Raw genomic sequence first — 26,182 nt, forward strand, 5'->3', positions numbered from 1 at the left:
AGCTAACAGTGAGAGTGTAACCTTGGTCAACTGTTGAACACTTTGCCTGAGGGGATCTGACACATCTGCCAGGGCATGAATATCCCATGAAGGGCCTTTTTATGTGGAAATTTAAAAAGAGCACACATTTTTTAACTTGCAAATGAGAAAATATCAGCTAGGTTTCAGGAGTAGAATATCAATTAAATTCTCTGTTTGCCACTTTAACTTTAAGGTGAATGAGGTTGTTTTCTCCTCTACATTTACGTGGGAAATTGGCCTTCAGTCTAATTAACACTATCTATGGAAAATGTGCTCAGTGATTTCTGCTGTGGGGAAAATATCTCATGCAACACCAATTCTGATATGAGATGCGACAAAAAAAGTCAGCCTCAGGCCATGTTAAAATGACAAAATGTCTCAAAATTAGTTTTTAATTTAATGGCCTCTAATTGTCCGAGACACCAATCATTTGTGTGCTTTTCTACAACAAGCCATTGTGGGAATGTCTGGAGTATCTGAAGTGTTGGCGAACACCCATCTTGTCCTTTTTGGTGTGTAAGCGTCTGCACTCCGGATCTCATCAAACTTCTTTCAATCGGCATGTCACTGGCTGATCCGGCTAGCTGACCAGTCTGTTTTATTTCATTACTGTGGTTACTGTGTCTTCATAGACGTTTGTCTGTGTACTTTTATTTTCTTCCAGAACTAACAAGCTAAATATTGACAACTCCAATCCAATTGCAAGTAAGCACTTCTTTGTGTGTGAATTTTATTTACGTCGCTGTCTGGTTTCCTTGCTGAGTCCCTCAAATTACAGTCCCCCTGAGAGTCACATTCTCTACTAAAAGGATGGGCAGCATGTCTTTACTGGCAGTTTGATGTGAACTTTTCTATGAGTTTGAGTGCTATTTGTTTGCCCAGACAATTAGTGTGTGTAGAGACCAAGCTGGGGTACCCCTCATAGCTCCTTGAGTCTTGACATCAGTGTGACATGTCTAGCTAAGCTTTCATTTTAGTTTGTATTATTTGGAAAGTACATTTACAAAACGAGGAGGCTAAGTTGATAAACCACTGATGCGCCTCTGAATCTTACTAGTCAGAAACTTACTGTATGTTGAAAAGTACAATTGCTTGTACAAAGGTGGTGCGATCTATATGGAAGAGATCATACATTATTCTAACCAATGATGCCATTGAGTCTCAGCTGATTCCATCTTTACACCAACTTGCTGTGTACAACAAACACTGCTGCATCGCTAAGCTGCCTTTTTGGTACCAGTATGCAAAGGGACACAGTGTAAAAGATGTGAATTTTGTGTTGATAAGGTGCTTCAGCTGTTATTGAAAAGAGCCAGTGATGAACAAAAACACATTCAGGTCCTGTTTACACAGCATTTCCAAACAGGGTTGCCTACCTACAGACTTTGTCACTTTATTTTCTGTTTTCAGACACCTCTAGCAACTCTTTTTAAAAAAATAAAACTTCTAGGATCAAATCTAGATTCTGTTTCTGGAGTTATTGGAGAATTCTGGAGACTGACAAAAATGCAGGTATCATTTAGTTCTTCTCAGTGAGCAGATGGTGCTACTGCGTGCCCCTACCCCATCCAAAACCACTCAAAAGAGGCTGGGTCCTTGTGCAGCTGCAGTCGCAGCCCCCAGTTGCAGTCAAAGCACAAGTTTATCTCTGCTCCATATACAGATTATAAATTAATCATGCCATGCTGACACTGACAATACCCAACAATGATTGTAAACACGAACACTATCTTGAGTGACATTGCTCAAAAACTTTGGGAACCACTGATCTAGCATTTATAATCTATGCACCTTTTGCTAATTGCATAAATGTTGCACAACAAACAGGTTTTGCTTAAAGAGGTGAAAATGTCTAAAAAGATTCAGTAGCACAAACAGAACACCGACGTCTGCCATTGTTGCTTTATTATGCTTTTTCTGGATGTCAACAGGGCCTGAGTTCACATATGCAAAATGTAACAGATGTCTTTGTTCCCAAAAGATTCCAGTTTGTTTTTACTTGGACAAGATTTGCCTTGAATTATTAAAAAAAAAAAAAAAAAGTACCTCTGAACCTTCTTTATTAAACCTTTGTAGTTTTGTCCAACAAAAACTCTGTTATGGAAAGCCAGAACATCTGCCTTTTACAGTCTCTGTGTTGTTGTTTAAATGAGGCCTTAGAAAATAAGAAAAGGGAGGAAGAAACCTGAGAGATGCACGTGGACCATAAGTCGATCCTTGTACTGTTCACTGAAGCATCATCAGATATTGTCTCCGTTGAAGAGTGACTGACAGGAAGCCATTTTTACCGAAAAACTGAAGTACGCCAAATGACACAAGAATTGCACTGAAAATCAGTGGTGACAGTTTTAATAAAGTAAATCCTTTTGATGCCTCAAAATTTCTCAATCAGTGTGGGAACATTTTGAAAGACAACTGAACAAAAACCTACAACATCCATAAAATAGCTGAAGAACTATTCATGACCTCTTTAAAAAAAATTTAAAGAAAATTTCTTTAAAAGGGTTCAGACTGTGCTGAAGAATTTAAGTTTCATACCACAAATTGATAAAAGAAAAAATCAAAATATTTCAAGCTTGTTATAATTACTTCTATTTCCTTGATAAAGTTTCATGCTACACCTACTGTCTTGCCTTTTTCCTGATAACTAAAGGAATCACGGGTGTCTACAGACTTTCACACCGTATTGTACATACAGTCATTGGCCAGGTCAAAAACCAAAACTGACCAAACTCTTAAACATTGTCTTAAGCCAGTTAGGACTTGAAAATTTGATTTCTTTCAAAATATAACAAAAAAAAAAAAAAAACTTTTTAAACATGTTTATTCAAAAAATATCTTAAATGTGTTGGCTTATTGTATAACAAAACACTAAAAACTGATGAAAAAAACTTTGAGAATATATGCAAAGATAAATCTGGTCAATTCAATTCATTTCAAGCAGGAAATGCATTTTAAGTGTTTTGTTTCTCTGGGCAAATCATTTCATAATCTTAAAATCCTAAATAAGACATTTTTGTTTTTTTTTTTAACTAACAGTTGAAAGAGAAATATTTGTAATTAATAAGTATATTATATATTATCGATTACTTTTATTTGTTTATGACATTCGTTTATTATGTTCAATTGATTGAGTTCAGCCGTACATGCTTGAACTACATTTCCCATACACCCCTGCGGCCCCGCCCCTCGCATACCTCTGCTATGTGCTCACGCTGCTCTGCGGGGATCCTCCACAGCACAAGTTGCCCCAACAGCAGCTGCACGGCCCAAAAGTTTCCATACAGGAATGGGAAAGTTTGAGAGATACGCTTTTCTTTTTAATAACTTATCTACGATCCACAGAGCTATAAAAGACTGGATATAAGGATTTTCCTGCCGGATAAAACTACACTTAGGATATTAACGGGGGGATTCCGCACTGTGTTTGTGGCTGTGCTGCATCTGAAGAAATAACTCTACAGAGGTGTTCCGTGTGTCAGAAACAATGTATTCCTCAACGCAACCTCGCAGTTTTGCAAGGTTTGCCGTGGTTTTTCTGCTATTTTTGAGACTGGAGCGTGGATGTGGGGCCAACACCAGGACGTGCCCCCCTCCCTGTGCGTGTTTCGGGGAGCTTGTGGACTGCGGTCGGTTGAAAAGAGGCCGAATTCCTGAAACGATCCCGGAATGGACAGTTCAGCTGTGAGTCTGTTTTAAGAGTTTTCATGTGTCGCATTGCTGCTGTAATCGCATAGTTTATTTGCTTGTTGATTTTCCGACACTTTTGAGCGCTTCTTCAGAGAGACGTGGTTCGTTTTGAGCTTTTTTCTGCAGCGAGGACGGACTGAGGCGCAAACACGATAGAAATCTGATACTGCCAAAGAAGTCCGACTTTGATTTAATTGGACTAAAATGGGTGTTCATTTTACTATATGCTTACATATGAATAATTTAATTTTCTTTCATGCAAACTAACTGTGTTGCAGTTATTAAATAGCCATTTTCAATGTTTAACTTTGAAAAAATATTTTATCTATGGATTTGTTCTGAAAAACAATATGACTAAGGAAGTGTTACATATTAATTATACATTAATATCCCAATGTCAGAGCCACCAAACAACATATCATGGTTTTTATTTTGTATATTAGTATGTGATTATGAACAAATCCCTCGCAGTACTGACTGTGTTCTGTTATTATTGTGTTTGTAGTATTTAGACTAACAGTAAAATTATTACTCGAATCAGTAGACTAATCTAGTACATAGATTGTGATTTTGTTCTTTAAAAGTGTAATAATATCTATATTTACATTTAATTTTTGCAACAATCATTGTGCTCTAGTGTTTTGTTTCTAAATCGAAGTTTCTGTAGGCCTTCAAAACATGAATCAGATACAGATTGTGTGCCATATTGAATGCTTCTTGAAGCCAGACCTTCATTGCTTCGCTGTTTGTCTGCAGGTTCCAAAAGTAAAAAGAAGTTGAGTTCACTTTGAAAGCTGTTGGACTTGCAACTCCATTTGCAACTTTAATGCCGTGTTTCTTTCTGTTTTCTACTTTGCGGATAATTAATCTCACTGGATTTTTATTGCTCCACATTAAACTGGAGTACTTGATTTTTATTGTCCTGTGTTAGACTCTAGGTCTTGATTCAGTGCCTGGTTGAAGCTCTTGCAGTGCTGCTGAATTCAGTTTTTCTCTTACTAAAATGTGCTGCTCTGGAAAGTTAAAGTTGCCAGAGAAAACAAACCCAGCCTGAGCCTCATAACCAAGGCTTCATCTTCCAGAGAAAATGGGAAAAAAAAAAAAAATGTTTCACATGGGGAAAAAATTCTTTTCACTCTGGCATGTTAATTTACGAGTGGCTCTCCAGCACATCTTAAACCCCTTAAACCGCCCAAACCTTTGTTTTCCAGCACCCCATTATTTCTGCTGAATTAGCAACACCAGAGCCAGCAATGGTACTGATTAAGGAGGAGCGTGTAGGATTAGTTTGGAGAAAACTTGCAGAAAGAAGGGGGGTGGAGAAAGTAGGAAGGAGAGAAAGAGTCGAGTTTGAAGAAGTTGGATTAGGCCATGATTATCTGAACGGTTGTTGATATTGACTTTTTTCAAAGCAGTTCACATAGAGATAAAAATACAAAAATTGAAAAAATACTTTGTATTTTGTAGCTATATATATGTATATATAAAATATTTGTCTTATTTTTTGATGACTAGATACTCCTAGGTTGCTTTTATTAGTCTGAATTGAGGAATTGTAGTGCTCTAAATTAACATATATATAAATTAGAGATAAGGTAAATGATTATAGATTAGATTACGTAAATAAAACCTAATTGACTGAAAAAACTGACCAATTATGGTCATTTTTAGCAATATATAAAATATAACTCATAGCTGTTGACATACATTAACATTACTTATCATGTTATCAACTCATTGAACTGTCTTAAGAATCTGTTTCTGTCCTGGAGACTCTGTCTGATCCACTAGTTCCCAGGTAGATTTCCACAGTTTATAACTAGCTTGAACTGAGGAATTTTAGTGCTCTTACCTGTACCAAATACAGAATAAATACATAATTACAAATTTATTTCATAAAAACAAATACTTTGGCAAAATAAACAGAATGAATTTTTAGTAAATATTTTTAAAAATATAATTTAAAATAATATGATGTAATATATCTTATCTAATATATAAAGCAATAACATCAGTTAGCATTAAGGCTAATGTTAATATTGTATGTTAGCTGATTATGTTTCTCTGTAAGTTTAACAGAAGGTTAGCAGAAGGCTAATAACTAGCCTTTTTTAAATTACAGCAACAATCCCAATTGTTGTCTTTATAAACACAAACAGATATAATTACCACTTATTATGACATAAAATTTGATGTTTGGCTTTCATACATTTGTGTTTAGCTAGCTTGTTTAAAATTTAACACCTTACAACAAGTTAATTTTCAACATGGAAACCAATTGAGAGGCGTATTTTCTTTCAGTCTGAATCATTTATGAAACGGAAATCTGCGGCATTGTTTGAACATCAGTGACAGCTCTTATAGCGTAAAGAGAAGCCCATTCATTCACTTTTCAGTGTGTGATAAGGAAACTGCTTTGCATTTTCACCAGATTCAAGCTGAAGCCTAAACGTGGTGCTACGTGTTATCTTGCTCCACTCAGAGCCCGCTTTGTGAAGGAAATGGAAGTGTAGGGGCTACTCAGAGTTTATCTAGGGAGTACGATAGGACACCTTTCTCATATGGCTCCTAGTGCTGGAGCTACAACAACAACAACACATAGCTGCACGCCTGGGAAGAAAAAAAGAGGAGGAAGGGAGGGGGCGTTAGCCTAAGCGAGGCAAGTAAAACTCAGTTTGAGTGGTTCATGAAACTTTCCACCAAAGAACAAAAACAGGCCCTAGAAAATTCAGCAGGGGTGTTATAGCCGTATGAAAGGCGTCCCTCTCGCTTTTCCCGGCATTGTGAATACATTACCAGTTGTTAGGTTCTCCCCCTCCTCCCAAAACTCCTTGATGGATTCCAGATGAGGAGGAGGAGGGGGGGGGGGGGGGTGTTTAAAAAAAATGTGTCTGGCACCACAGTGTTGCTCCTGCGCAGCAGTGTCAGTAACTCCACCGCTTTATGGCGCATGAGACTCTGCTTGCCAGACTTCTTGAGCTGGTTTTCAGGCTCATTTTTTAAAAACAGGCTGCAGACACAAGAGTCTCACCCCCAGTGAGCCGAAGCCAAAACTGCTCCAGACAAGCCTGAGACCAGGCCCTGCGGAGTTAAAGCCAGGCTCAGATTCAAAGCAGGCTCAGACAAAACCAAAACACAGAGCAGACCCAAATGAGCTAAATTCACATCTGTGAATAAGCAGTGCTCGCTTCCAGAGTACAATAAGCTTTGTACAGAACAAATAAGATGTTTCCAAAAATGTGCAAAATTTCCTAGGAGCTCTGGTTGGTGGAGGTTTTTGAGGTCTTGTACCCTATTAATTATCAATGAAAATACAAGTTTTTCTACAGCTACATTTGGTTTAAAGATTTATAAGTACTGAAGTCATAATACAAATGTGACTGAGTCAAGTCCAGGCACCAGAGAAAGACATCTTGGACTGAGACTCTGCCAGTTAAATTCTGTTGACTCCTTTCATCAGGTTTTGGTCTCCATTTAGTACAAATAAAACCCCCACAAAACTTTCTCCTTAATAACTTTTAAGCTTGTCTGTTTTGGCGCTGCTTCTCTACTGAGGCCTGGATATGAATTGAGCTGTTTTGGCACAGGCCTCCTCTTCTGTGTTACAAAGGAGGGCTGAAGAGACACAACCAGGCCTTTAACTTTTAAGCCTTTTTAGGGGGTGGGGGCTCAAATGAAAGGCAGTTTGTTTGAGAACTTTGTCACTTGCTCTTAGATGTTTGGACACTTGAAGCTCATATCAGTCTGGTACAAGCTTTGATATAGTTCAAAAGGCAACCGGTCTATTTAATTTAGACTGCATTCAGATCAGGATAGTCCGCTGGACTCGGTCCGATTGGAGACTCGGCTCAGTTGTAGGGGGGTTTATCCATGCGGACCAAGATTGTGTTCACACTACACATTGGTCAAATGAGCCAAACCATTAGAATAATATATCCCCATTCTGACCAAAGGTGGTGCTGCATTTGTATCTAGCAAAAGAGAAGACAAGACTCACATGAAGAAGAAAATGTTCCTCCTTGTTTTCTCCACTTGCAAGCTAAATATGGAGACAATTGTGTCACCATAAGCCATGCAGCTTGTCTCTTTTCTTCCAATGTCATTATTGGCATAAGAACACAAACAATTTGGATATCATAATGTTTACTATTAATAGTTTAAATTTTTTTGTTCATGTTAACGTTTTTCTTTCACAGGGACCTGAGCCATAACATGTTGTCAAGGCTTGATGTGACTTTGTTTTCCAGACTGCAAAATCTTACAGAAATGTAAGTATGTTTAATATTCTATATGCATACTCCAGAAAATACAAGTGTTTTTTGTACTTATAGGCCTACGTGTGATTGTTTTATTTTTGATCCATCTGTTTCTCAACAAATTTAGAAAACTAAATCACAACGAATTGGAGGAAATACCAGACCTCGGATTCTGTTCTTCAAACATCACAACATTAATTCTGTAAGTAAAACCTTCATTGTTAAACTTCTCTGGATTCTCACCTCAGCTTGGTGCAAAGGGTAATCCTCTACCAGAACTGTCATTGCTGGTTAAAGTAGTGATAAAGAAAGTGGCTCCTCCTCTTCACTTTCCTCTGGGGGGGGCGACCCATTTGACTGAACCAATTCCCAGACATGGCAGTCAGAGACAGGCCTGGCAGCCCTGGAAGGGTCAAGTGTTGGTAGACAAATGGTCATCAGCAGGGATGGAAATATTTTGCTTGGTGGCTTTCCATGCTGTTTCTGTATTTTTCATCTGGAGGCAGAAGCCCAAAGCTGAAAAGACCGAAAATCTATTCAGTTAAAATGAGCAAAATCCAAATTCTGTTTTATTTCATATCATTTAAATTTCTGATCAAAATATGCATTTTCTTTGGCCTTTTTATTTATAAGACTTGAAAAGGAATGTTGCTCTCCCTAACCTAAATTAATGCCACTTTTTTTTAAAAGTTTGACTTGACATATATTTCATCTTCCTCAGACTTCAACCAAGTGATCCACTGACATATTGTTTTTGTAATGTATACTTTCATTGCAACATCAGACATTAGTGTTTGAAACCTCAACAATTTAATTTCCTCTCTATGGCATGTCTCTATCCATACTGAATTTACTAAGGAAGAATGTGCCCGTCTCACAGCTATATGAGACATATTCCTCATCAAGCCCCAACATGAAAGTTTGCAGCAGCCGCAGGCCACACAGCCCTCAATCAACAATTTGTATGCAGGTTTAGCACAGGAGTCGTACCTCCAGCTACAGATTGTTTCTTGGCAGAGAAACATGAACTGAACTACTTCATTTTATTTCACAGAAACTTTGCATACTGGAAAGGCTGTAATATTCCACACTGTTTGGGATTGGGGGAGTTCTTTGAATTTTTTATACTTTGCTTGGTCATGTTTTAATTATTGAGTTTGGTAAACTAAATGTGTGCCTTGCTCGCTCAACAGACTCCACATATACTGCACTTTTTGCATTGCATTGTTAATAACTTAGAAAGTTTTGTTTCTAAAACAAACTACATTGTGTAGAAGTTATTATAATGAAAAAATAGTTTCTTTACAGCTTCCTTTATTTTCTTTATCATTAAAAACACTGGACCATTCCTCACCAATGAGAAAAGGCAGTTCTAGGTTGTACGGCCAAACCTTTTATGTTTTCTAAGGTACAGTTGATCACTGCCATGCAGTTGTAATTATTGGAATTATTTTATGCATTAAGATTGCATGGTGAGTGTAAGAAGCAATTCTTAATCATACAAATACATAGCATTTGTAGTTTTTTTTCACTTGCATGTTATAGTTCTAAACTACCAGTAGTTACCAAACACGGGTTGCCCCATTCATAAATTGTGTGAGATCACAGAATGCAAAGTCGCTAACAAACTTTTTTTAGTTTAATTTTGGAACTGTTGTAGTTTTACTACTGAAAGTACCATCTGCATTGTAGAAAACATGTGGTCAGATTCACCATATGTGGTGTGTTGTGCCCCCCCCCCCCCCCCCCCCCCCCCCCCCAATAGCCCCCCCACCTTAAAAAGAAAAAATCTAAAGTAGTACTAAAGACAGTATACTGTGTGGTAATGGCAGACAATGTAAAGAGATTACAGATAACAGCATTAACTGGAAATAAAACTGTTTAGACATGCTTAGCTGGAGTTTTAATCAGCTATTTAAACTAACAGCTTTCATTTAGCAAGCTATATTTTAGCATGCTAAATCCAAAAATGGCTAAAAAAAATGTTGTCAGTCATGAGGTTTTCTTTTGTATTTGTTTTTTCTCTCCTTCCTGCCAACAAATTTTTTTCAAACCCCCAAATTATTACAGTAAATAGATAAAAATTGAACATTATATGACAGGTAATAGGTTTAGCTTGTAGGTTACAGTTTATTATGCTAATGGCTAATGTGGCTGAAAATCATGAGTTTTATATTGCCAGTAAAACATTGAAAAACATGTTAAAGTACGTAACCTCGCCGCTGTTTTAAAATACCCTTGTCCTTTTTGTGATAGGTAACTTTTCGTATTGAAAAGTCATATTTTGAATATGAAATGTATTTCCTTAAATCTGCCAAACTTACAGAAACCACACGAAGAATCATTCAAACTATTGATAGCTTGTCAATTCAATGTAAACTTAGTATATAACTAAATATCTGAAAATTTATTAATAGAAAGGCATTTTCAACCAGAAATTAATACTTTCTTGAATCTACTGTCTTTTCTGGCTTCCACCTTCTTTCTTCAGTCTCAGCAGTACATGCAATGTGATTTTTTTTTTTCCCCCTTTCCTTTTTTTCCCACTCCAGTGGAACATTTTTCCAGAATTTCTCTCCCTCCTTCAGTTTCTCCAAGCTGGGAGGGTTGCAAAGAAAAAAAAGACCTCAGGGTATCAAATACCACTTATTCAAACAGCCAGTCAGACATAGCGGCAGCTCTCGCCGACTTCTTTGACCTCGCAGCTCAGAGTAAAAACAAGCGGCAATAACCCTGCAGCTGCTAGTAATTGAGTCGTGATCATCTTAATTAATTGAACAATTTCCTAGGAATTTATGGAGGGAGTGAACCCCACCGCCACTAAATCCCTCTGCCTGTGTTCAAGGAAGGTTCAACAAATGACCAAAGAGATTCCAGGTTTGATTAAGTGCACAAGGAGGTAAACCTCTTGGTATTTTGGTGGAAATAGAAGCCTTGTTGGAGATGACAACTGCAAACTAAAACTGAGACGATTACCATAATCCTCCATGAGATTTTCATAATAAATGTGTGATAAAGACTCCGATAACCCTGTTGCCAAAAAACAATTGTCATTTTCTGTTTGGTTGCTTTATAAGGAATCTTCTTATTCTAAATCCAAAAATGACTTGTTTTTTCCTCTCTGGAATTAAGTCATTAGATTTGTCCTTTGTGTCCTGAGTTAAATGCCAGTTTTCAGTAATGGCTTTTTCTGCACAGTTGTTGCAGCTCAAGATTCAAGTTTGTTAGAGTTACTTTGTGCAGGACCAGCAGCAGTGTTAGGATGATGAGCCCATTGAGTGAATCATGTGAAGAGTTTAATATTGCATCTAAATAGCAAAAGCAGTCCTGGTTTTTATTGCAGGGAGAAAGGGAGTCATCAGGTTGCATCTAAGATCTCTGTTCTTTTTCCAATAGGAAATACCACACAGGCTCAAACACCAAGAGCGACACAGTTTCCATTGGAAGAGACACTTCCATTATATTATTTGCTGCTTATTAGGCCAAACTCTTTACATTTTTATATGATAAAGATGTTACAGTGTTCCAGGGTTGGACGCTGTTTTAACGAAATAGCTTTCATGGCAACTGAAGTAAAAAATCCTGGGTGGTAGCAGGTATGAGCGTTTGTAAAATCTAATCGTGTTTGTGTGTTAAGCCTGAAGGTGGATTTGGTCAAGTAGCATGAATTTGTAAATATTAACACAAAATAACTTAATGCACACGCACACATTGACACATACACTAAATGTACATGCCACATCCATCTGCGCAACAAGGCTGCTGTAGCATCTGGATCCAGATTTTAACAACGCTGAAGATGCCTCAGGCTGTTATTGACACATGGTTGTCCTTCCACTTCCACAAACAGCTGGAAAGCCCTGCAACCACACTCATAATGGGTCCATAATCACATCAAATTGGATGAACAAATTTCAAGTGTGTACAATTAAAGTGTACAATGCTCTCTCTGTTTGTGGAGAGGACCCACTAAGTGGCAGTGCAGATGCGCGTTTCTACAACTGTAGGGCCATGTGGTCACACTGTGTGAAAACTTTACTGTTGGCTCATGAGTTAGGGGGAAGATTTCTTTTGTCAAAGACAGCAATCGGATAGAGTTATGATTCTGAGACATCCCTGATATGATCCAGCAGCTTCATGTGAGGGTCAGTCTTATTGTAAATAGTTCATAGAGCCCCTTTTGCCTCTTTGTGGCTCCACTTTCACCTTGAGAAAAACTGGAAAGACTGGTTCTGTCTCACCAGGCTGCTCTCCTTCTCTCAGCAACCAGTCAGGAGAACATGTAAACTGAGATACAGGTGGTGTGCTACACTTTTGCTTGGGACCTGAGCGGCTGTGGTGCATGGAGAGCCCTCTGCAAATCTCCAAACAAAAAGGCTGCTTGTGCCATTTTTATAGGAGAGATTGAGCTCATGTTTTTTACTGTGGCTCTTCATTCTTAAGTTACTGCACACCAGAATGCTTCTTTTTATGTATCTGAGTATTAGTAATATCACAGAACAAGTGTTTATCGTTGTGTGTGTGGTTATTTTTTCTAATAATGAAAAAAAGTCAAGAACTTGCCACACTTTCCTTCTACACTAATGACATACAGACATCAATTTTTCTCATCCCATAATCATCGTGCTTTGCTTCATACTTTGACCCAAACCTTCCACGTATCATTGCTTTTTGTTGAGCAGTACATCTTCCGTTCAGGTGGAATGCCGGTTCTGTCTTAAAGAACACTTCGTGCACATACGGGTGAATGGAAACAACTTTGTAAATTTGTTCTGATTCAAATAACATGACTCGCCAGCTGTTTCCGGTCAAGGCAGCAAATAAATGGCAATGACTGACTGTTGTTTCCCCACATATAATATTTTTCAGATATTCAAAGATTCAAGTATTTCCTGCAAAATGGCTCTAATGTGTTGTTTTTTTATTTTGTTTTTTGGGTTGTTTTTTTTTTTTTTTTTTTTTGAAGGATACTCACCTCCGCCCCTATTGGTTTTGTTTCCTGTTCGGACAACTACTCCTACTGAATTACCACCACCTGTAATGGAGCCTTTAAGTTACCATCCTCAGCCTAGTTATTATTATTATTTTTAAATTGAACAGTGAGTCTGATTCATTTTTATTTTTACTGCAATCTCTTCAGATTTGTTTCCATATTGAATTGAGTTGATCAATGTTCAGAAAAAGTCTGTAGAAACATGTTAAACATGTTAAACTTGGCTTATAAATCTGTGCAGAAATACTTTTAAATCAGTGGTTCCCATCCTAGTGTTCCTGGACCCCCAAGGGGTCTTCCAAAGAGTACAGCTGAGATGTATTTGTTTCCATTTTTTAATATTAGTCATGTGTTTCACTTACTGTACATGAAACCAGTGTTTTGGGAGCCTGAAAACACTTAACTTTGCAGCATTTCATTAATGAGACATGTCTGAGAAATGCCACAGTTCAGATGATTCATTATTATTTTGACAAGAACGTAAGACTACATGTCTAACTTTTGTTTTTATCAGAGAAAACCAGTCAGCCAGAAAGCATCATTTAAAATTGACAAGCAGCTGGTGAACAGGCGTGGTCTTAACAAGGGGGCGGGCTGGGGTCCACAGCTTTTTGGTAGTTGCGTCAAGGGGGTCTTTGGGGAACACAGATCAGGAACGACTGTTTCAGATTTTGTTTTATTTTTCTCCCTTTTGATAATGTTGAATCGAGTAAGAAAAATTTAACATCGGTCTGCAAGGTGTAGCTGGAGGAGGGACCATAGCTGTGGCAATGAATACTGAAAAACGAGGCCTGTAGTCTGGTGCATCAGGAGGCCCCCCCTCACCCCCCACAACCACTCTCTCTGCAGCCGGAGCTCATACACAAAGAGAGCACTGTACAGGCTCTGTTTATAACTAAGCAGTCCCTGCACTGCAATTTAGGAGGCGTGCAGCTCAGGAAATTGCTGGCCTCTGCCGAGGCATGCTTTCACTGAGGGAATGGTATTCATCAGCCAAGTAATTGGTGGGTTACTTTTTTAAATACCTTGTTGGTAATTACCTTATAAACAAAATAACACATCACTAAACCTGAAGCTTGTTTTGTGTGACAAGCAGTGACATTAATCATATTGAACAATTTATTAGCTTTGATAAAACATGCATCAGGGAAGAAAAAAAAAAAAAACTTGCCAGAGTTTCATGTTGGGTGGTAAGTTTTAGCTTTACAAGTGTGTGAGAGTTTGTCATTTTTTCATACCACAGCCTAATTTAGGGACTTGGCTGTTTGTATATCTGGGAACACGAAACTGTTGTGCGCCACTAGTCAAATACCCAGTATTTTTGTAATTTATTGGAGCAATGGTGTCTGTATTTTCAGAGCAAACAACAAGATCACTGGGATCTCTGAGGAGCAGCTCAGACCCTTCCTCACCCTCGAAACGCTCGACCTAAGCAACAACAACATTGTGGAAATAAGGGCCAACTCCTTCCCCACTCTGCCCCTCAAGAACTTGTGAGTGCTGTGATTTTCTTTTGTGTCTGATGGAAAGTTTTTGAAGGGAAAATTGCACCACACACCTTTTGTAATATTGCTTTATTTGCAATTTCTGCAGAAACACAAGGTTTTTAAACAAACTTTCATGTAAAATCTCCATTCAGGTTCCTGAACAACAATCATATCTCAACGCTGGAGACTGGCTGCTTCACCAACCTGTCCAACACACTGCAGGTTCTCCGGCTCAACCGCAACCGAATCTCCACCATTCCTTCTAAAATCTTCCAGCTGCCCAACCTCCAGCACCTGTAAGCTCTGTTTTTTCTTTTTTTGTACTTCATTCATGAACTGGTGACTTTTTATTTTTTGGAAATTTGAAACCGAACAATAGTTTATTTGTTTGTTTATTTAGATCCTCATTAGCTCCTGACGTAGCACTAGCTATTACAATAGTGAAGTAATGACAATATGGTGAAAATAGTGAATTGTTCAAAGAGGGAGCGGTCACCTTGTTCGCAGAGCACTAATGTCTGTCCATTATTCCTATTTAGGCTCTGATGGTAAGGTTACTGTTTGGTTTTTCAGAGAGTTGAGCAGGAACCGGGTTCGTCGGGTTGAAGGCTTGACGTTCCAAGGTCTGCAGGCTCTTCGCTCCCTGAAGATGCGGAGGAATGGCCTCCGCCGCCTGATGGATGGAGCTTTCTGGGGCCTCAGTAATCTGGAAGTCCTGTAAGTCATTTTTGCAAATTATGTACATAAAGGTTTTTTCCCTCCAAATGTGATAAAACACAGTATAAAGTGTTGCGCTGTTTGTCTTTTCTGCAGGCAGCTGGACTACAACAACCTGACGGAGGTGAGTAAGGTCTGGCTGTACGGCCTGCTGACTCTGCAGCAGCTCCATCTCGGACACAACACCATCATCAGGATCGAGCTTAATGCCTGGGAGTCCTGCCAGAAACTCAGCGAGCTGTGAGTCCACTTTTTCTTTTCTGTTTTCTTCTCTTTTGCTCTCCCTTTGCCGACACCCTCTCTCCTCTGCCCGCTCACCCCGACCATCTCCCTCGCCTCCAGTTATTCCCTCCTCACTTTCCATTCACACTCTGAACTCCAAACACTTCTCTGTGTTGCCCTCTCCTCCTCTTTGGCACTACCGCCTGCCCTTCCTCACACTCCAGTTCCTCCTGTCGCCAATCCCCACCCACCACACACACACACACACACACACACAGCTAGACAAAGCACAGTCTCTTATGCACTGCCATTCAGTGCCAACATTAAAGCACTGCCAAAATATTACACACTTCTTTGCCTCTTTTCTGCTTCAGTGCCACTTGAGCCAAAATATTGGTCCCCAGAAGCCCCCTTTTTTCTTTTCTTTTTTTTTCCAAAAATTGAATATTAAATAGTAAGTTACACTTTCTTTCATTCTAAAAAAGTTGTAAACATCTAAGATTTCTCAACCCATCAACCCACATTCCTGGAAAACAGATTGGATTTCTTTTGATGTGGTTCTTGTTTGTAGCCTTGGCCATCTTTGTGTTTATCATGTTTGTCTGGAGTATTTTTCACAATACTTTTTTTTTGTCTCTCGTCTGCTTCCTCCCACTCTTATCACATGAACCTGAAAGTAAACAAGCTGCCTGTGGGCCATATGTGTGTCCAGCTATCTGATTTGTTCTCATCTGAGTTTACATTAAATGATAGAAACTGTGGGCCATGACTTCATCTTTCACAATGTCTTTTTTTTTTTTTTTAAATCACTTTATTAATTGCCTCCATTAAGGACTTTACGTTTTTGCCCATTCATCTGATTGTTTGTTAGCAGCTTTACACAAAATTACTGGATGATTTTTTTGTGATTATTTTTGGTCAAACTGAGATTCCAATCAATTTTGGGATTGTGGACACAGGAATTTTTAGAGGGATTCTTCACAGTATGGGTGGAAATGAGTTGCTTTGCACAGCTCTGCACTGTCTGAGTGCATTTCTAGTTTATAATCTTCTCAAATGTTAACATATTTTGTGAATGTGGCTATTTATTTGTTGTTTTTGGAAACCAACTTTTGCTTTGTGTGAAATCAAGCATTTGTTGCTGTACATAAAACTGTTTACTTTGTAAGGTAATGTATTAGTGAACAGGCAACTTTGTCACAAGTTACAGAGAACACTAATTAGGGTATGCATCTGCACTGTGTGCACCGTGGACACACATGTAAGTCCACTGAAAAAATCTTAATGTCAGTACTAAGATGTGTTTCAGATGTAGGTATTCATGGTTTTCTACCCATCTGGAGCATTTCTGAACTCCTGCCTCATGTATTTTCAGTGTGCAATGCACCGTTTGCATATCACAGTGAATTTCTTTTTGAATTGGCTGATAGTAAGCAATCTCATTTTTATTGGTTGTTCAGCTCAACAAATGTTCACGAAAAGGAAGGTGCTAGTGATGGCAGAAAGCAAACAGCTAACTGAACATGTCACACACAGTCTTTTCTCATTTATCATCTTCATTTCTCCAGAACAAGAAACACTTTTCACAGCAGCATTGCAATGTAGCATGAAGAAACTGAAGACAAACTGCAAATTATCACTAGAGACTAGCTCATTGTGACATCTCGTAACAAGACACTGTATGATCTTTTGGTATCCTCCTCATTGCCACTGAGAGCTACTTCTTGAAAACAAATTGTGGTTGTGTTTAAAAAAAAAAAAAGTTGTGTAGTAAGTGTATTTACCCACTGCATACAGCAGTCAGAGCACTCTAGAAACTAAAACTATACGTTGCCACTGCCTTCAAAAGAGCAGATTTCTGGCTGTGATGTGTTTGAATAACATCTAACAATTGAACTTTAAAGTAGAAAAAGAAGACTGAACCTTTTGAGATGATTGGAAAAGTCGTCATTGTATATCTTCTAATGCTCCTTCATGTTTTTCTGCATTTTTTTTTCCAGCAATTTGTCTTCCAATCAACTGTCCAGGCTGGAGGAATCCAGCTTTGCTGCACTCAGTCTCCTGGAAGAGCTCAACATTGGAAACAATCATGTGAGCTTTATTGCAGATGGAGCATTTCGTGACCTGTCTAACCTGCAGATGCTGTAAGTTTTTATTGACATTTTACCACAGAATAGGATTATCTTAAACTTCGCATTTTCTTTATGTTGTTACGAACCCAAACACTTGTCTTAAAATGAAGTATGGGCAAAGCCGTTGGTTACCCAGGTCTTAACTAAAGCGTATGCACACTAGTCCTAAGAGCATTTAGTATACCTGTAGCAAACAAAGTTAGACATTCAAAATTTATGAAAAGTTGAACAACCTGCATTATGTGAGTCTCAATGACAGGAATCTTTGTGTTATTAGTTTTTCATTGAAAACAGTAACATTAAGAAGATCTAAAAGGCCTCATGCTCTCTACAAACTCACTCTCCACCAGTCCTCTGCCCGGGTACAAATATGCTGCCTGATTTGTTTTGGGGATATGAAACAGATTACTGTGTTGAGGTGTCTCCGCACACATTGGGGGTAAAAGAAAAAACTCAGCGAGGCATAACCACGACCTCAACAACTCCCCCGCTGTACAAACCCCATTCCCACATCCACCCATCCCCCCCTTTTTCCCACAGAAAGGCTCAGTAACATTTCCCGTGGTTGGGACCTTTTAACTGGAACCAAATGTGAGCTGTGCTGTTGAGGTCATGGTAGGGCAGGTGTGCACCTAGGTGGACATGGATTGCTTGAGGGCTTAAACAGCCCCCCTCACACACACACACACACACACACACACACGCACACACATACAGACACACAACTACACATACTCACACCCTTTCTGAATTTCAATCAGCCATAGCCAAGCATGCTGGGGAGGAAAATAACTGAAAGCATTAGAGCAGCCAAGGGATCAAAGGAGACTATTTCTCTGGGAAATTCTTGGCTTTTAGTGTTGTCGGTGGACTTTTCTTTCTGAGACAGACGTTACTCATGCACGCTCCTCGGAAGAGAATTAAAAATGTCTGCTGTTTCTGGTAGCCTACTCTATTGTCCTCAAAATCAAAAGCACTGCAAAACAAACGTGAGAAGGAGGAGGCGCAGCTGCAGCGTCACTGAAGATGTTTACAAGGCAAATTGTACAATCTGTAAGCAACTTGGGCACGGTGGCAAGAGCGTGATCATTTATTTATATGCTGTATTAGCCAATATAAATAACATATATGGCCATTAAAAACATATTTTTCATGGATGAAAAGTTAATAAATACACAGAAATAAATATATATAGGGCTTTCCCATTAAAATGTTTAGAGCTTTGTGTTTTTATGTAAATTTTTAAGGAATCTGTATGAAGTGATCATTCATTTAAAAATTACCCTATTTTATTAGTGTTGTTAAACTGTTATAATGACATGACTTCCCTTCAAGTCATAAAACAGGCAGCAAACATATACAGTCCAATATGTAAGTATAAATAACAAGGAGCTGTGCATTTCATGCCACGATTCGCACTGTCCCACCATGGTCCCACACGGTTAACATTTTATCACAAATGTTTATTTCTGTTTTTACAAAACTCCCTAAAGTGGGCCGATAGGAACTATTTTATGTTGACCTCAATGCCATTTTTATGCTAAATAACCGTTGTCAAGTCAGCTGAATCAGCTGAATAATGCGTTGTTATGGTGACGCCCATAGCAAAACCATAAGACAGTAATTTAACTACGTTATAAATTATGTGAATTTGTCATCCCACTCCTCCCATCTTACAGCATGCAGGTGAAGAGACACAGGTGTTATTTTTTGTAAAGTTAAATGTTGCACACTCTAGACAGAAATCTTATTTAGGTTAATTATTTACACAATAGCTAAGTTTTGTGCATATGGCACTTTATTATATAAAGTAGCCTATTTTCCTCATGTTCGTAGAGATCCATCTAATTACAGCTTCATGTTGCCAAATCTTTATGTCCAACAAAGAATGTATTAATTTCTAATAAAGCATTTCAATCTTTAAGTTTGATTAATTGATTACTTAATCACTCCTTTAAGACACTAGCACAAAACATACCACTGATGTGGGCACCCCACCCGCCTGGATCGGGCCTTTCATAGGCCTCCCTTATTTTAATTTCTGAAAGGTGGCAACCCTAGGCCAATATAGAACACAATGCATTGTGGACAGGAGCTCAAAGTGGTTCAAGTGACATGAATGTCCAAACAGGTTAAGAAGAAACTGTAGATCATTCATTTTATGTCCTTATTTGTTGAATACATATGTAGCATAGAAAGGATACTATACAAGATAGAAAAATAAAATTTTTCACAAAAGTTTGGATTGGATTTGGGATGACGCGTAGTGGTTGCTGTTGTGACAGTAGGTTGTCACGTGATCTACGACAAGGATAGCTAGCTACATGTTCGAATCACCAACAAAATGAGGGGTTAGGGAATGGTCTGGACATTTGCTGTTGGCAAATTAGCATTAACTTTATTTGCTAGTTAGCTGCCAGTTAGCATAGCTAATGGCTGTGCTAACTGACTGCTAGCTAGCACAGCCAGTGGAAATAACTGTGGCATAAAGGCCAGTTTTCAGTGACTGTTAGCTCTTTTCTATGTGAATAATTCCAGTTTTTATGAATGTTCTTCATAAATGCTTTCGCTAAATGGATTAGTTTATGTGTGCAGTGACTTTGTCTTGTCAGCTCCAGAATTTAATCATAGACATCCACTGAAAGGCATCCACAGAAATGTTGTGGGTGGGGCATTGTGGTGGGAGATCACCAAAAGTCTGGACTTTGCTGAAATATTTAAAATGTTCTTGACAGATTAAACCAATTGTTTCTGTTTAATGTTAAAGATTCAAGCAATAAAACCCTTCATGTATTTAAAGGTGGAGCTCTTTGATGGCTGTCACACACATAATTGCAATGTATCTAAGTATATTTGTACCCTCAAACTAGGTTTGAAATGTATTGTACACAAGTTGTATTACAGCGCTTCCTTGTTAAAAAAAACAACTTTTTTCCTTCTCAATCACAAACTTTTAGAACAGCCACAAAGATTAGCAAGTTACTTCCTGTTAAGGCACAGAGCTGCCTGGAATTTCATTTTAATGTTTCAGGCATCCCCCCTCCACATGAAATGCAAAGCCGCATAAAGTTTTATAAGCATCGCAAGCTTAGTTGTGTTCTGGGTGTGGATTTTTTACAACGTGGTCTGTCTTTGTTTCTTTTAAAAGGGATCTCCAGAATAATGAAATCTCCTGGACCATTGAAGACATGAATGGGCCTTTCTCTGATTTGAAAAAGCTAAAAAAACTGTGAGTTTGTGAGAAGTTTGCTTAAATGTGTCACCTTAGGAAAAGCAAGCCAAACAGCGTTTGTGATTTGGGGTTTTTTTTTCTCCCAGATTTTTGCAGGGAAACCGGATCCGGTCTGTGACTATGAAGTCATTCTCAGGTCTGGACGCGCTGCAGCACCTGTGAGTTGACCTCAAGTTTCACTGATTGTTTCCAAAAGTCCAGGCTGTAAACTAAGCAGTCTGAATGGCAGTAAGACATAGAGAGTGTTTGTTAGGGCCCTACACCCAAATGGTCCTCTTCCATTTCTCTCCTTTGATGTGAAGTCAAGAGAAAACGCTGCCATTAGTATCTTTACTTGTGTGCCAAACTATATCGATCAGCAACTCGAGTGGAGACGACTGTGTGTGTAAATGTGTGGCATGATTGTGCAACAGCTGCATTTGATTCTAATTAGAGTTTTTTCCCAGCCGTTGCCGGAGCTCAAAGCCGCCCAGAGCTGGGCCTCTTTTGATTAACACAGCAAACTGCTGCCCAGAGTTTTATTGTTCTGGGGCCCAGACCGTTTTTTCTTCTTGCCTTGTGATTGAAGTCACTGAAAGCGTTACTTCACATAGCTGATATTCACAGACAGTGGAGAAAAAATTGAAAAACGAATCTCTAAGGATCTGATCATTCCTCATGTCTCTTGTCTGTCTCTCCACAGAGATTTGAGCAATAACGCCATCACATCTATCCAAGAAAGCGCCTTCTCAGAGATGACGAACCTACAGGAGCTGTAAGTGTGGTCATGTTTAAGTGCAGCTTTTGTGTTATTGTAGGACAGAACACCAGGTGAAAGTCATTATGTTGTACACGGAAAGGCAGCACCACACCGAGCTTATTTCAGGGTTAATAAAAGCTAACAGTTTCAGTCTTTCCTCATTGTGGAATAGTTACCTAAAACCATTTTACTCCATCTTCAATAATGACATTTTGCTCTGTTTAAACCTCTAAACTTCGAATGTCTTCCCCCTCCTGCAGGCATCTGAACACCTCCAGCCTCCTGTGTGACTGCCAGCTAAATTGGCTTCCCATCTGGGTGGTGCAACAAACCTTCCTGTACTGCGTCAATGCCAGCTGTGCCCACCCGGAGATGCTGAAGGGCAGGAGTGTGTTCGCTGTCAGCTCAGAGGAGTTTGTGTGTGGTGAGTGATGCATTCACTTGGCCTAAAACCTTAACACACATGTGCCTTAACGTCTCAGAAACAGACATTTACACAGGGGAGGTTTTCCATTTACAAACTGACCCAGATTGTTAAGTATTTTCCTCTGACTGCTGGACAAGCTTCTGAGTTTCATGACGGAACTTGATGGAAATGTAACAAAATCATGAAGTTTTTCCCTCTTAGAGTTTGATCTGCACCAAATATGGGAGATTTACAGTCACTCTGACATTTCTTTTAGACTAATTCTTTTTGTTGTTCCCCCCAGATGACATCCTAAAGCCTCAGATCACTGTGCAGCCGGAGACCCAGTCAGCCCTCATTGGCTCCAACGTGACATTTGTGTGCTCTGCTGCAAGCTCCAGCGACTCGCCCATGACTCTCGCCTGGAAGAAGGATAATGAGGTTCTGAACGATGCAGAAATCCATAACCAGGCCCACCTACAGGTGCAAGAAGGTGCGGGAGGTGAGACAGAAGTGACAGAGTACACAACTACGTTGCGGCTGCTTAACGTGGAGTTCTCCAGCGAGGGGAAGTATCAATGCGTCATCTCCAACCGCTTTGGCTCATCCTATTCCACCAAGGCCAGGCTCACTGTCAACAGTAAGTTTGTAATGGGAGGAGCCATTTCCACATGTCTCACAAGCTGCTTTCCAAAATCTTAAACACTGCAATTTTAACATCTTTTGTCATATTGCTAGTGCTCCCCTCCTTCACCAAGATGCCAATGGACCTGAGTATCCGCACCGGAGCTATGGCTAGGCTGGAATGTGCTGCTGTCGGTCATCCTTCCCCTCAGATTGCATGGCAAAAAGATGGAGGCACCGACTTTCCTGCCGCCCGTGAACGTCGCATGCACGTCATGCCTGAGGATGACGTCTTCTTCATCGTAGCTGTTAAGACGGAGGACATTGGCATTTATAGCTGCACAGCCCAGAATACAGCTGGAGCAATCTCTGCGAATGCTACACTCACCGTTCTTGGTAAGAAACTACGGCACACACTACTTTCGCTACACACTACGTTCTCTACTGATTAATCACTTGGACTTTGTCAGGTTGTTGTCATTTCAACCCGCTTCCTTTTGTATTTTTCTAACAGAAACACCTTCCTTCTTGCGTCCCCTCATCGATCGCACTGTGGCCAAGGGTGAGACTGCAGTCCTCCAGTGCATTGCTGGTGGCAGCCCTCCTCCGAGACTGAACTGGACCAAAGACGAAGGCCCATTGGTGGTAACTGAGCGTCACTTCTTCGCAGCTGCAAACCAACTCCTGATTATTGTTGATGCCACAGAGGCAGATGCAGGAAAGTACACTTGTGAGATGTCCAATGCGCTGGGCACGGAGAGGGGCAACATTCAGCTGGCAGTCATTTCAAATACCAACTGCGACTCCGTAGTCCAGGGGGGGGTGGGGATTGGCATGGTGAGTGGATCCGGATCGGACGGTGACAAATGGACCACAGTTGGCATTGTCATCATAGCAGTGGTTTGCTGTGTGGTTGGTACTTCCCTCGTCTGGGTGGTCATCATCTATCACACCCGTCGACGGAACGAGGACTGCAGTGTCACCAACACAGGTTAGCTTAACTGATACTCTTTCCTTTGCTTTGCTGATCATCAGGATGCTTACTTTGATCTTTTAACTGTTAAAAAGGAAGTTTTATACGAGTCATTGTGTTCCAGATGAGACCAACCTGCCTGCAGACATCCCCAGCTACCTGTCCTCCCAGGGCACACTGGCTGACCGACAGGATGGTTACATCCCATCGGAGAGTGGCAGTAGCCATCAGTACATGACTTCGTCCATTAGTGGCTTTTATCTGCAACCTAAAGACATGAATGGTAAGAACCTGGCCTTTCTTCTTTCTGTTCAAAGAGGAATCTGCACTTTGTCTTTATCTGTTCTATGTGTCTTTCTGATAGGTCTTTGTCAGCTGGATACAGGAAGCGAAGCAGACATGGAAGCAGCCATTGATCCATTGCTCTTCCACTATCAAGGTCCAATAGGCTCATTGCTTCGCCATGAAAATATATACTCCAACGACCCAACAGAGGTCTTCACGGGTCTGTAAAACTATCTTCCTTGATTGAGGGAAAAAAAATACTGAGGCTCCTAATAATAACCCCAGACTTTGTCACATTTTAATGTTCAGGTTGTTCCATCGACCAAAGACCAATTTGCATCGACTCCTACAGTGGCAACCTAACCAACTCCAAAAGGGGCGACTGCTTGCTGTCAGAGCATTTTGACCTCTGTCCTTCCACTGCCCTGATGCAGCTTCCAAATGCCAGTTTGCATTGTGACCCTTCCCACCTGCAGAACGACTGCCAACTTTCCACAGAGGATGTAGATGTGGTCGAGTATGGGAGACCCCATGAGTGCATCTCCCCTTGCAACACCTTCATGGGTATGTCTTTAGTTACGTAACCCAACTTGAACATTAGTGCCGATACTCTCCTCTTACTTCTTTTCTTGTTTCTTTCTCAGGAACATTTGGAAAAGCTCCATGGAGGCCTCAGCGGGATCTTTATCCAGTATTCAGTCCACCATCAGTGATGTACAATGAAATAACACTGCATGAGAATCCTTATGTGGCTCCAGACACTGATTCAGACACTGAGGACAATGGCATCAAGAAGAATTTCTTTTCAGAGCAGAGCAACAGTGTCTGTGAACAGCCGTTTGACAGCTGTAGGACGGATCCCATCTCACAGCACAGAGTGAACACTTAGCTAAGTGACTGAGCTCCTGTCTGGTTTCATATTTAATGAAAACAAAGACCAAAACAAAAAAACAACAGAAAAAAAGAATGTTTCTACCTCACTGAATGGACACTTTTTGCAATAAAGGACTTCTGTAATGTGCAACAAGTGAATGTAAAAGAAAATTTATTGTTCCTGCAGAAACGAAGAGGGGCATAATAGTTGCATTTGCTGGTAGTCAGTTAAAGAATACATCTATGAAATCTTTTTGTACGTAAAGATTATTGTATTTTGTAAATTGTATATAAAGAGATTCCATTATTTTTGCTTACATTTTGTGTATGTTCATTTTGCTGGCCTGTCTATTCATTTATTGGAGCTTTGAATGATGCAATGTTTTGCACATATGTAAACAATAAAAAGAAAAAAGAAAACACCTGAACGTGTGCTGTAAATTCACTTAGATGTTAGTATTCAAATCTTGGCTTCACCAAGCAGGAGTTGTGTTACAGCTTAAGGAGATATGTTACATGTGTCAAGGGTTTAAACACTGGTCCTGCAGTGCAGAACCACAGACCTCCAAGGAAGGCACAGGTCTGTCATCAGTCAGGCCCCCCACGGAGAAATAGAGGATGTCTAACTGTTCAGTATCACAAGTCTGGGTCTTATAAGGACACAATAAAAACTCTATTTGTAGATGAGGTGGAATGCTTTGGACCAGTCAGCATTCTAGGCCGTAGGCTACAGGCATGTTTTTAGTGCGACAATAGCCAACAACAGCAGCACCCAAAGTGCAAAGACCACACGAGTCCTGTAGTAATGTCAGTTATACATATGGAGTAGTAATTAGATGAAGCAGCTGGATTCTGGATTTGTAAGAGAAAACATCTTTCTAGGTTCTATCAATGTGTGGCTGAACCTGAAAGGTTTAGCAGCTCTTGTGCATTGACAGTTTGTGTTTCTGCTTGGTTTATCTAGAGTACTTATAATCCACAAGGTGTTGGATCCAGAGGAGGTTAAGGAAGTAGAAGAAATTGTTTCATCCATTCATTTTTTTACACTTGTGTAAGGATTGGTTGCTAAGCAACAGGTCAAGGATGGAAACAACCACATCCCCCTCTCTAACAACATTCTCCCAACTGCTCAAGAGGCACCCAAAGGCACCTCCCAGTCAGAAGAGATATTCACCTTTCAAAAGCCAGTTTGTGGTGCTGAGAATCAGCACATACAGGCCCTCCCAAAGCCTCACTCCGCATTAACTTTGAATTGCATCTTCTGATATGGTGTTTCTGTGAAGGTAGGATCCTGTGGCTTCTTTATATGCAGCCTGAGCTCCAGGACTCAAAGCTCAGGTGCTCAACAGTGAGCTCTTCCCAGATGATGCCCCATTTTCTCTTTTCCAGTCGACGTGACACTGGCATCACTCCATCGAAGACTCTGAATCACTAGCCTGACATCTCTAATGAGACCAACCTGCCATTGGACGCCCTACAAGGGGCTGTTGCCCCAGACAACACAGTTCTCAAGGATCATAGGGAATTTCAAA

The 26,182-nt window shown here is 39.9% G+C and overlaps 1 protein-coding gene across 1 annotated transcript; it reads left to right on the plus strand.

Annotated features, from left to right (window-relative positions):
• Positions 1-3,367: 3,367 nt before the first annotated feature.
• lrig3 (leucine-rich repeats and immunoglobulin-like domains 3) lies at positions 3,368-25,010 on the plus strand. The gene is made up of 19 exons (XM_079263007.1): positions 3,368-3,705; positions 7,908-7,979; positions 8,095-8,169; positions 14,319-14,453; positions 14,600-14,743; positions 15,021-15,164; positions 15,261-15,404; positions 17,387-17,530; positions 20,667-20,747; positions 20,837-20,908; positions 21,433-21,504; positions 21,750-21,913; positions 22,200-22,535; positions 22,634-22,915; positions 23,034-23,510; positions 23,617-23,775; positions 23,857-23,997; positions 24,087-24,341; positions 24,422-25,010. The coding sequence occupies exons 1-19, from the start codon at positions 3,509-3,511 to the stop codon at positions 24,664-24,666; spliced, it is 3,339 nt and encodes a 1,112-aa protein (XP_079119133.1). The 5' UTR covers positions 3,368-3,508; the 3' UTR covers positions 24,667-25,010.
• Positions 25,011-26,182: the final 1,172 nt, after the last annotated feature.

Source organism: Telmatherina bonti (assembly GCF_933228915.1).
Source record: "Telmatherina bonti genome assembly, chromosome: 23".
Classification (NCBI taxonomy): domain Eukaryota; kingdom Metazoa; phylum Chordata; class Actinopteri; order Atheriniformes; family Telmatherinidae; genus Telmatherina; species Telmatherina bonti.

What these genes read in the sequence shown, in the direction of transcription:
- lrig3 (XM_079263007.1), top strand. Translation starts at nt 3,509, where the DNA reads ATGTATTCCTCAACGCAACCTCGCAGTTTTGCAAGGTTTGCCGTGGTT. An exon ending in CTGCAAAATCTTACAGAAAT is followed by an intron (nt 7,980 to 8,094) that starts GTAAGTATGTTT and finishes CAACAAATTTAG; the next exon opens with AAAACTAAATCACAACGAAT. An exon ending in CTGTCTAACCTGCAGATGCT is followed by an intron (nt 17,531 to 20,666) that starts GTAAGTTTTTAT and finishes TTCTTTTAAAAG; the next exon opens with GGATCTCCAGAATAATGAAA.